The 12,694-nt window shown below is 36.0% G+C and overlaps 1 protein-coding gene across 3 annotated transcripts in view; it reads left to right on the forward strand.

The window, feature by feature from the left end:
* The window catches only part of LOC144438814 (serine/threonine-protein phosphatase with EF-hands 2-like), a 214,362-nt gene that overhangs the window by 100,266 nt on the left and 101,402 nt on the right, over positions 1-12,694 (forward strand). For all 3 annotated transcript variants that reach the window (XM_078127991.1, XM_078127992.1, XM_078127993.1), the window contains 2 exons: positions 5,871-6,025; positions 11,500-11,614. In XM_078127991.1, coding sequence (XP_077984117.1) covers positions 5,871-6,025; positions 11,500-11,614 — 270 coding nt within the window. The remainder of the gene's footprint in view (positions 1-5,870; positions 6,026-11,499; positions 11,615-12,694) is intronic.

Genomic DNA, 12,694 nt, shown 5'->3' on the forward strand with positions numbered 1-12,694 from the left:
TTCTAGATTCCCTCAAAATACACAACATTTTCCATGAATCCCTTCATGTCTTAGTTGGTTCATAGACGACAGCCAATGCTAGTGATGATTAAACAATAGCTATCATAAGTTTTGTGTAAATGTTAGACTATCATTTTGCAAATATCAAATTGGTTTCATTATTTCCAAATAGTTCATTAGATTATTACATATTATATTATAGCATTACCAATTCCAGTGAATTTTGTGACGTCATCGCTGTACATTATTACTGATAATGTACTCCATTATTGGGCATCGCGGCCCCGGAACGAGCATAACAATACAAGCTTATTTGTTCTGTTTCTTCGTACGACTAGGTATTTTTTCGAAATGTATGTTGTTACTTATGATTGTCATTTCCACTGTTTAAAAATACAACGCATTCATGAAACAAGTTTGTCTTCACAGCAGTTCATTGAAGTGTATATGTGTGTGTACGTGTACGCACGTGTGTCGCTATGATTAGTATTCAGCTTCCGGGCCGAACATGGCAGACGATGTTCAGCGCTGTGTATAGTATACGTTGTTTTGCGTTTCTCGGTCTACAAATTCACTGGAATTGGCAAAACTATAAAATAATAACAATAATGTATGCCCTCCCAGTCCATAATGGACTCAAGCAAACTTTGCACTCCATAATGGGCTCGGCTGTCGCCTCGCCCATTATGTCGTTCAAAGTTTGCTTTCGTCCATTATGGGCTGGGAGGGCGTACATTATTGTTTAAATAACAAAAGCTAAAGTCAAGAGACAATGCCAGACCTTTAGAAAATAGTAAATTGTACATATATGATGTTGCTTTTTATTACCTTTTAATTTCAAAGGGCTCATACATAAAAATACTTGAAGAGGAATTCAACAGATTTGGAAACAAAAAAGGATAGTACATGAGACAACCTTTAGAGTAAACTATGTAGATATGGATTAATGAATATAATGTCTGTTTGCATCACATCGGTTGCATCACATGAGATGTGACAGTCGCAAACATTTTTGATAACAGAATGTCAAATGATAAGACTTTGCAAACATACCAAACATTTGAGTCACCCTCCCCAATGTTTTCACATTGCTGAATCATATAAAATACAATTCAAGGAGGAAGGCAGTCAACCAATGCATAAAGAGAGCAAAAATGACTTTTAGGCCCTATGATAGAAACCGTAAATTACTGTTAGGCCTTTTGATAGAGAGCATAAAGGACAGTTAGGCCTCTGATAGAGAGCATAACGGACTGTTAGGACCTATGATAGAGAGCATACTGGACAGTTAGGCCCTATGATAGAGAGCATATTGGACAGTTAGGCCGTATGATAGAAGAGCATAATGGACAGGCCATATGATAGAGAGTAGAAAGGACTGTTAGGCCCTATGATAGAGAGCATAATGGACAGTTAGGTTGTATGATAGAGCAGAGTGGACAGTTAGCCCTATAACAGCGAGCATAATGGACAGTTAGGCCCTATGATAGAGAACATAATGGACAGTTAGGCCCTATGATAGAGAGCATAATGGACAGTTAGGCCCTATGATAGAGAGCATAATGGACAGTTAGGCCCTATGATATAGAGCATAATGGACAGTTGGGCCCTATGATAGAGAACATAATGGACAGTTAGGCCCTATGATAGAGAGCATAATGGACAGTTGGGCCCTATGATAGAGAGCATAATGGACAGTTAGGCCCTATGATAGAGAGTAGAAAGGACAGTTGGGCCCTATGATAGAGAGCATAATGGACAGTTAGGCCCTATGATAGAGAGTAGAAAGGACAGTTAGGCCATATGATAGAGAGCATAATGGACAGTTAGGCCCTATGATAGAGAGCATAATGGACAGTTGAGCCCTATGATAGAGAGTAGAAAGGACAGTTAGGCCCTATGATAGAGAGCATAATGGACAGTTAGGCCCTATGATAGAGAGCATAATGGACAGTTAGGCCCTATGATAGAGAGCATAATGGACAGTTAGGCCCTATGATATAGAGCAAAGTGGACAGTTAGGCCATATGATGGAGAGCATAATGGATAGTTAGGCCCTATGATAGAGAGCATAATTTATAGTAAGCCCTATGATAGAGAGCATAATGGACAGTTAGGCCATATGATAGAGAGTAGAAAGAACTGTTAGGCCTATGATAGAGAGCATAATGGACAGTTAGGCCCTATGATAGAGAGCATAATGGACAGTTAGCCCTATGATAGAGAGCATAATGGACAGTTAGGCCATATGATAGAGAGTAGAAAGGATTGTTAATCCCTATGATAGAGAGCATAATGGACAGTTAGCCCTAAGATAGAGAGTATAATGGACAGTTAGGCCATATGATAGAGAGCATAATGGACAGTTATGCCATATGATAGAGAGTAGAAAGAACTGTTAGGCCTATGATAGAGAGCATAATTTGCAGTTAGGCCCTATGATAGAGAGTATAATGGACTGTTAATCCCTATGATAGAGAGTATAAAGGACAGTTAGGCCGTATGTTAGAGAGCGTAATGGACAGTTAGGCCATATGATAGAGAGTAGAAAGGACTGTTAGGCCTATGATAGAGAGCATAATTGACTGTTAGGCCCTTTGATAGAGCGCATAATGGACAGTTAGCCCTATGATAGAGAATAGAATGGACTGTTAGGCCCTATGATAGAGAGTATAAAGGAGAGTTAGGCCCTATGATAGAGAGTAGAAAGGACTGTTAGGCCGTATGATAGAGAGCAAAATGGACAGTTAGGCCATTTGATACAGCGCATAAAGGACAGTTAGGCTCTATGATAGCGAGCATAGTGGACAGTTAGGCCCTATGGTAGAGAGCAGTGTAATACAGACAGCATTCCTGGAGGTTTGCATTTTGTGACTAAATCATGAGATTCCCACCTTCTAATACAGACAGTATTTCTGAAAGTTTGCATTTTGTAACTAAATGATGAGATTCCCACCCATCTAATACAGACAGTATTCCTGGAGGTTTGCATTTTGTGACTAAAATCATGAGATTCCCACCAGTCTAATACAGACAGTATTCCTGAAAGTTTGCATTTTGTGACTAAATCATGAGATTCCCACCAGTCTAATACAGACAGTATTCCTGAAAGTGTACATTTTGTGACTAAATCATGAGATTCCCACCAGTCTAATACAGACAGTATTCCTGAAAGTGTACATTTTGTGACTAAATCATGAGATTCCCACCTGTCTAATACAGACAGTATTCCTGAAAGTGTACATTTTGTGACTAAAATCATGAGATTCCCACCAGTCTAATACAGACAGTATTCCTGAAAGTTTGCATTTTGTGACTAAATCATGAGATTCCCACCAGTCTAATACAGACAGTATTCCTGAAAGTTTGCATTTTGTGACTAAATCATGAGATTCCCACCAGTCTAATACAGACAGTATTCCTGAAAGTGTACATTTTGTGACTAAATCATGAGATTCCCACCAGTCTAATACAGACAGTATTCCTGAAAGTTTGCATTTTGTGACTAAATCATGAGATTCCCACCAGTCTAATACAGACAGTATTCCTGAAAGTGTACATTTTGTGACTAAATCATGAGATTCCCACCAGTCTAATACAGACAGTATTCCTTAAAGTGTACATTTTGTGACTAAAATCATGAGATTCCCACCAGTCTAATACAGACAGTATTCCTGAAAGTGTACATTTTGTGACTAAATCATGAGATTCCCACCTGTCTAATACAGACAGTATTCCTGAAAGTGTACATTTTGTGACTAAAATCATGAGATTCCCACCAGTCTAATACAGACAGTATTCCTGAAAGTTTGCATTTTGTGACTAAATCATGAGATTCCCACCAGTCTAATACAGACAGTATTCCTGAAAGTGTACATTTTGTGACTAAATCATGAGATTCCCACCAGTCTAATACAGACAGTATTCCTGAAAGTGTACATTTTGTGACTAAATCATGAGATTCCCACCTGTCTAATACAGACAGTATTCCTGAAAGTGTACATTTTGTGACTAAATCATGAGATTCCCACCAGTCTAATACAGACAGTATTCCTGGAAATCAAATTTTGGGGAAAATGATTTTGTACAATTTATGAACTAAGAGATGTGGTTGAATTATATATAATGCACTAGAGAAGTTGAGAAACATGACCTGTATGGAATTTCCAGGATTGTCGAGATGGGAGAGAATATGTTGTAGGATAAGTAAAACTGCCTCATCTGTACTCCTGTTCTGTCTATACATGTAAGCACATTGATGTGGATCAATGTAGTCGGCTACATAAATACTAAGCTGCTTAAGAACTATTCATTCACAAATTTTCATCACCGCAGATGTTAAGGCTACAGGGCGGAGGATGTTCATACACAGAATACTAGCTTTTTTGGGCACTGGGATGATGCATGACGTTTTCCATATAGCAGGCAGTGAAGTACTTTTAAAGCACATATTAAAGATGATAGAGAATATGTGAGCAAGTGGTCTTAGCTTGTGACAGTTTGTTCATTTATCCATGGATGTGCATGGGAGGGAGACATACAGTCTTGTCCTGGCCATACAGGATTACAAAACACGGACTCTGCCACCTTATTTATTTGTCTGTCTGCAGTTCATGGGTCGCAACACAATTCTTTGAGTGTAGTCGTTCATCTTGTTTGCAGACCAGAAGTTGAAAGATATCCAGCTGTCAGTAATTCACCAACGTTTAATGTTTGCTCATCATGGCCGATAGTAATGTCATCAATGTAAAGGGCAGCAATTTCTCTCTCTAAATCCCTTATCTGGTCGTTGAGTACGTGCTCCTCTCGTTTACTGAGTAGTACTTCTTTCTTTTTTAAAAGTTCCTTTTCACTCTTGCAACATTATTTGTGCGCCCAGCTGATGATCAGCGATTGTATTTGTAGCCAAAGTCGTTGCAATTTGGGTCCTTTTTTTATCATTTCTTTCTCAAATTTAGTAGTATTGCTAGCATTGCTTGTAGCCCCTGTTTTTTTCTCACCATTATTACTGTCATAGAACAAGGTGCACATGTATGATGTAAATTGATTGGATTTGTACATTAAATCAAAGCAAGCATGGAATGTGTAGAAGGAGTATTTGCCATAGTTCTATCGTACCATATTTCACTTTTAGCTTGTCTCCTTTTAATGCACGTACATGTACAAAACACATACTGCCTACTTCCCTATTGTTTGGTCAATCATTGCTCTTGGATGAAACTGCCACCTGTGACCAGTATCCAGATTTGTTGAGATATTAAAATACAAAATACCTCATGCACATGTAGATCATCTGCCTTGGTGAAAATACATAAAGTTGTTTGTACATGAAATTGTCCTTGAAGTTGATAACTTACAATTTACTAAATGTTTTGTTTTGATTTATGATGCATTTGTATCATCATCCTAAGATGACCAAGCAGTTTATAAATGTGTGGTAAAGTTTAGTATGTGTTCATTAATGATATTACCATAATGTACATAATTTCATATTCAAAGGCAAGGCTGGACTAGCATACCATATCTCAACAGACAGTTACGTATACTGCAGCTGTATCCTGCAGCTGTGTCTATGTCTAAAGCTCTTTTTCTGGGGAAGTTTGTTACAGAGAATATGACTTTTTTAGCACCATTTGCTGAAGTTTCGCAATATTTAGTATAAAAAGTATGCAAATAAAACAAAGCTTATAATAAGGGTAGATTCTCTAACGGGCTTTGATTCTGTTTTTAAAACAACTGTATATTAACACACCTGACAACGCTGACAAGTCATCAGTGAAAATTTCTGATTCACTTCCAAGTAATTTTTTTGACTGAATAGAAATGTTTCATTACTAAATAATAAAACAGTTACAGTTTGAATATCGCAGGGTCTGAAAACCAACAAGAAGAAGATGCGGAGTTGGAGAAACTGACGGACTTCAGCAGCATCAAGCTAGAAGCTACATATGAAGGACCACATATCACCTTTCCTATTAATCTTAATTTGATTAAAACTATGATAGATTCATTCAAGAATGGACATGTGAGTAGTTTCATCTTATGGTTCTTGTTTAGTGTACAAATGTAATAATGTGAAGCATATAAACAGGAGTTGGACACACTTTATTTATCCATATGGCAGTACATGTACATTAGATACTGTAGATGTTTATATGTGAAAACATTTATAACAGTACAGTAGATAGATGTTTTTATGTGATGATACTGTTGAGGTTGTTTAAATTAAGATATGTTGATGTACAAAGATATGTGCACCAAACACTCTAGTTTGTTAAGGAATGCATTAAATTACAGTGTAGAGCAAAAATGAATATTGTTCATACTCGTATGCCCCACCAACACATATTAAAACAGGTCATGCATCATGCTTGCAAAATTGGTTTTGCTTTTCTCCTGAATGATAACTTTTTTCACTCTGTTGACATCGTAACTGTTTGTATTCCGTGCTATCAGTATCTACTAAAAAGAATAATTTTAAGCTTTCAATCCATTGGTAAAGTACTGACACAACATCTAGATTACCTATGGCATTCTGAACAGCAGGAAGCTTGTTTGTCATATTAAACAAGGGTGTATGGTTATACAAGCATATTTCAAAAGTAACAATACTAAAAGTAAAAATTACATTTGCAAATATTTTTGAAAACCTTAGAGCTGTAACTAACTATTTTGTAGAATACAAATTGATACTTGACTCAATTTCTACCGTCTGTAAAATGAGGAAGGTTATATATTAAGGATGAAAAGTCTCTCTGTCTGTCTGTCTGTCTGTCTGTGTTGTATCGTTTCCTCAAAAATGGCTGCCTCAATTCAAAGGAAATTAATGAGCTATTTATATTATTTTACATAATTGATGTTTTTCAGTAATTAGGCTATATCTTAACCCTTAAGATGCCATAGACTTTCCATGCAAATGACCTCCTAGGCCAAGGACTTTTTAGGTTGCACACAGTTGTACACAATGTTTTGATAGTGATCATTTTACACCAAAACAGGTGGGATATGGTCTCATCTACAAGTATATCAATAATTATGAAATATTGAATTTTAATTTACATGAATGTATGGTCAGTAACTTTACAAGAAATTGGGGAAAATTGGTATAAAACACATGTTGGGTAAAATATTTATCATAAAATCAACAAGTACAGTCAGTCGATGTTTACAGTTAATACAAACAAATTTACATATACAGGTACTGCATAAATGTAAGTCTATAGATAGCAGCATAACGATACGTCTCACGGACGATTATATCTAACACTTCGTTTGTTAACAAAAATCTGACGAAAGACAGCGATGTAGATCCTGCCACATGATCCTGTCGTAACATCTTTATCAGTTCATGTAAACCAACATGTAGGAGTATTCGTACGGCATTAGCATCTGTGGTTTGTCACCAACAGGATCGCGCGATCGCGGGACTAGCCATTCACAACGCGACGTCAGTCCAAAAGTTGAAGTTATAGGAAGGTTTTTGATACGTTCTAGGAGGACAAATTTACTCCCTCAAAAATGTTAAATTCTTCATCATCATTGCTACTACTGTCTAGAAATTGTTGAGCGAAAAAGTCTCTGTCTTCCGGGTTTACTTCATTCAATATATTAGCATAATGTCGAAGGTCAACATACATCTATAGCGGCCACCATATTAGGCATTGCTAAGTAGGCGCTATTTGCATATGTCGGCAAAAAGTTAGAAAAATCAAATACGTGACTGTTTCCCGCCTGAATAATTTAATATTTAATAAGATAACATTGTGTACATCATTACTTATTATGGGTATAAGGGTGGGACAGCGATAAACCCATTACAACGTCACTTTATTGACAGCATATGCAAATTACCCTGTTGTCGTTGATATCAACGACGTGGACTAGAGTGCAGAAGTGCTATGTCGTGGATATCAACGACGCAGCATCACAAGGGTTAAGAAGGTACACTTCAAATTCAATATAATTTAATACATACATTGATGATAACAAAATGCAACAGTTATTAACAACATTAAAATTATTTTATCATTATTAGTCTCCGCTGGACGAAGTCCTGACGGGGACTTATGGATTGGGGTCCGTCCGTCCATCCGTCCATCCGTCGCTGTTTCTTGGAAATGCCTGGACCGATTTTTTTCAAACTTGGTACAGGGGCAACATACTATGGCATACATATGCAAGTCAATTTGTTTTATGATACGATCCAATATGGCCGCCTAGCAGCCATTTTGTTTGCGAATTTTCCATGTCCAAAGCCATAACTCAGACATGCTTGAACAGAGTAGTGATATCAAAAACAACCATATGAGGCCAAACAACATTAACCAGGTTTGAAAATGACAACATAAACTGCCAGTTCCTGCCAGTTTTCGTATGTTTCCTTGACGCTGAAAAGGCGTTCGATAGAGTGAATCACTGGACTCTCTTAAAGAAAATGATTGACAGATCAGTGCCGACCTATATTGTTCGGCTACTTTCAAATTGGTTTGTAATACAAAGGTTGATTGGGGGAATGACAGACAGTTTTGTGGATGCCTTAAAGTGTACACATTTAGATTTTCTAGCATTATAAATGATATCATGATCATCAGTTTTGGTGATTTGTTGACAAAAAATGAAAAATTAAGATGACCTTGAATTTTGACTATGACCTTGACCTTGGATCAGGAAGACCATGTGTTCAATTATCTGCCCGTCTCCTAAAACCCATGTATAGACATTTCCGTCAAATCTATAGCACTTGGGGACCTTGAGATCTTCAGTATTGTCATATTTTTCATAATTGCAGATCTTGATATCATTGTCTTGGTAACAGGATTTTGTAATAAACCATTTCCAAATAGGCTTTTGCTGTATTTTTGCTGAAAGACTATATCATTTGCTATTTTGTGACTGATTTTCAGCTATAACAACTATTCCTGATGTTAGTTATATAAAACTTTCCGCCAGAGTTTTTAAAAAAAATATAGAAAAAATAAGATGACCTTGAATGTTGACTATAACTTTGACCTTTGATCGGAAAGGTCATATGATCAATGAGTTGTCCATCTCCCCAAACATATATAGACATACTTTGTAATAATAGCACTTCTGGATATGGCGTTATTAATGTTCAGCATCCTTCAAAATAACGTCACTGTTACCATGGAAACTGCCTCCTGTGAGTCTGTGCAAGAGAATCCAGTTTTCTGATGGCCCAGATATCACTCTAACTTACAAAATATGATGTCAAAAATTGTACTTCAAACCATGTACTAAGGTAACACTTGCTTTAAAGGAGAATTCCAGACCCAATTTTTTTGGACCTTAAGCGTCCTGACTAACATGTACAATGTATAATTTTTGTATGCTATACCACTCAGTATTGAAACAGTGAACAGTGCACGCATATATTCAGAATAGGGAACCTGTGGCTTTGAAATGGTGATGCACAGCTCGATCTTAAACAAAACCCTATCAAGCTGTACTTCATAACTACATGTACAATTACAGAAATTTAACTAGCAAATTACAGTCTAAAACCTTTGAAGCAACTAGTAAACTACCGTCTTTAGTATAATTCATCCATAAACGCTACATATGTTGTAGTATGTATGACCCGATTAATATCCCAAGCCGACAATTAACAGATGGTCTTTCATATACACATGCACTTTTAATATTAGTACTTCCAAATTCCCCAGTTAAAGAGAAACATTCATTCTTTCTTTTCCACCTGAGACCACTAAAGGAATTCTTTCAGTGGTTATTCTCCACCGACAAACTTTGACCTCCATTGGCTTGGAACACCCCCATCCACCCACCCACCCACCCACCCACCCTCAAGACACATTTTATTCTGATATGACTGGTATTCTGGGTATATGAACATGTGACAATCGCGTTTAGTGTTGCTTGTATTGAATCTTTTTATTGTTGTACAATTACGGTAGAGTTGTATGTATTTCTCTTTTATGTGTACGAAAAAAATGGTAGTTTTACGGATACAGTAAAATAAACAGTTGATTACGCAATACGCCGACCACTGAATTACAAATTTATGGACTTTATGGCAATGTCTTACAAAATCTTGTGATCAAACTATTGTATTATTTACATTCTGTATGTTCTCTTATGATCAAACTCTTATTTTTACCTCCCGTAAGGGTACAGGAGGTATTAAAATACAAATGTCTGTCTGTGTGTCTGTGTGTCTGTCTGTCTGTCTGTCTGTGTGTCTGTGTCATCATTTTCTAAAATTCGGCTGGCTCAATTGTAATGAAATTTGGGATATATCGTTCATTGTTCAAAATACTCATTAAAAGGTAAAAGTTGTAGCAACAAACTTCATAGGACAGGTGTGTATTATTATGGTTGATATATGTATCATATTATACGAAATTTGAAGCTTGCATTTTTAAGATACAACCTAGTTACCTAAAATCATTAATTATGCAAATTTTTCATTAAAACTAAGCTATATAAAATATTTTATACGACGTACCTGCTTTATTGTGGTTAACATTATGCACTAATTTGTATTGAAATTAAAGCATGAAGTCTTAAGATATAGCCTAATTACTGAAAATTATTAATTATGCAAATTATTCATTAACACTGTAAGGTACATCAACTAACTTTATAGGACATACACAATTTGTTATGGTTAATGTATGTACTGAATTGTATTGATTGAAATTGAAGTAGGCAGTCGTAAGATATAGCCTAATTACCAAGAATAATTAATTATGCAAATTATTCATTAACACTGAAAGGTACATCAACAAGCTTTACAGGACATGTGCGATTGTTATTGTTAATGTGTGTACTGAATTATATTGAAATTGAAGTATGTATTCTTATGATATAGCCTAATTACCGAAAATCATTAATTATGCAAATTATTCATTAACACTGTATGGTGCATCAACAAACTTGATAGGACATATGTGTTTTCTTATGGTTAACGTATGTACTAAATTATGTTGAATTTGAAGTATGTATTCTTAAGATATAGCCTAATTACCAAAAATAATTAATTATGCAAATTATTCATTAACGCCGTAAGCTACATCAACGAATTTTATAGGACAAATATATGTTGTTATGTTGAACGAATATACTAAATTATATTGAAATTGAAGTATGCAGTCTTAAGATATCGATATTGCGTAATTAGTTGATTTCATTAATATGCAAATTTCTCTAATTAAACATTAACAGATCTGGCTCAAAACCTAATCAGGTCTAGCTATTACCCTAAAGATTATATACATGTATCCCAAATTTCATTACAATTGAGTCAGCCGATTTTTAGAAAATGATGACACAGACAGACAGACAGACACACAGACACACCTTCCCCTTTTAATACCTCCTGTACACTTACGGGAGGTAAAAATAGGTGAAACACAAGTGAACACTTTACTATTATACGTTACAGGACAGAAACACTGTCTTTACCAAAAACACACTTATCTTGAATTAAAATAACTTTCAATATTCTTCTTCTTATCTCAGATGCTGCATGCAAAATATACACTCCAGTTGCTACATGAAGTCAGAAATAAATTGAAATTACTTCCTAATATCAACCAAGCAACTACTAATATAGCAAAACAGATCACAGTGTGTGGTAAGTATATAAACTAAGTATTAGATGTATTCCTAGTAATTTCAATTGTATTATGTTGTAAGATTTTAAAGACCTTGACCTTTGATGTTGATGTTGATGACCTTCATGGTCAAATACAGAATCAAGCTATGTCTACTTGTGTATTGCAGATTCTTTCTGGTATTAAATTAGCTATTGCTTCTAGGTAACATAGAGCAAATGGAATACAAAACACATGAATTGCTTACAATGCTCATATCACCATTTTTACCTTCTATAAAGAAGGTTTTGTATTAGGGGTTGAAATGTCTGTGTGTGTGTCTGTATCACCATTTTCTAACAAACGACTGGCTCAATTCAAATGAAATTTTATAGACATGTTCTGTAGGGTAATGGCAAGAACTGGTTAGGTTTTGGTTAACATTCCGTGAATATTAATGAGCAATTTATGTAATTAATGGTTTTCAGTAATTAGGCTATATCTCAAGAATGCACGCTTCAAATTCATTATAACTTGGTACATTCATTTGCAATACCAAAGCGCACCTGTCCTGAAAATATTACTAATGTAGCTTTTAGTTTAAATAAGTTATTGGCATATTTTGGTAGGCCACTAAAAAGGAAACAATAGTTTCTGGTCAGGAAATGTCTAAAGTGGTGCAATTTTTAGTCCGGGGACTTATGGATTGGGTTCCGTCTGTCAGTGCCTCCGTCCGTCCGTCCGTCCGTCCGTCCGCAGCTGTTTCTTGGTGATGCCTTGACCGATTTTTTTCAAACTTGGTACAGGGGAAACATACTATGGCATACATATGCATGTCAATTTGTTTTATGATACGATCCAATATGGCCACCTAGCAGTCATTTTGTTTGCGAATTTTCCCTGTCCAAAGCCATAACTCAGACATGCTTGAACAGATCTCATTCAAAGTTGCAATTAGGACAGTGTTATATGACATACATGTGCACATTCATTGTTGTCGTGATACCATCCAAAATGACTGCCTGGCAGCCATTTTGTTTGTGAATTTTCCATGTCCAAAGCCATAACTCAGACATGCTTGAACAGATCTCATTCAAAGTTGGTATTAGCACAGTGTTCTA

Source organism: Glandiceps talaboti, chromosome 8, assembly GCF_964340395.1.
Source record: "Glandiceps talaboti chromosome 8, keGlaTala1.1, whole genome shotgun sequence".
Classification (NCBI taxonomy): domain Eukaryota; kingdom Metazoa; phylum Hemichordata; class Enteropneusta; family Spengelidae; genus Glandiceps; species Glandiceps talaboti.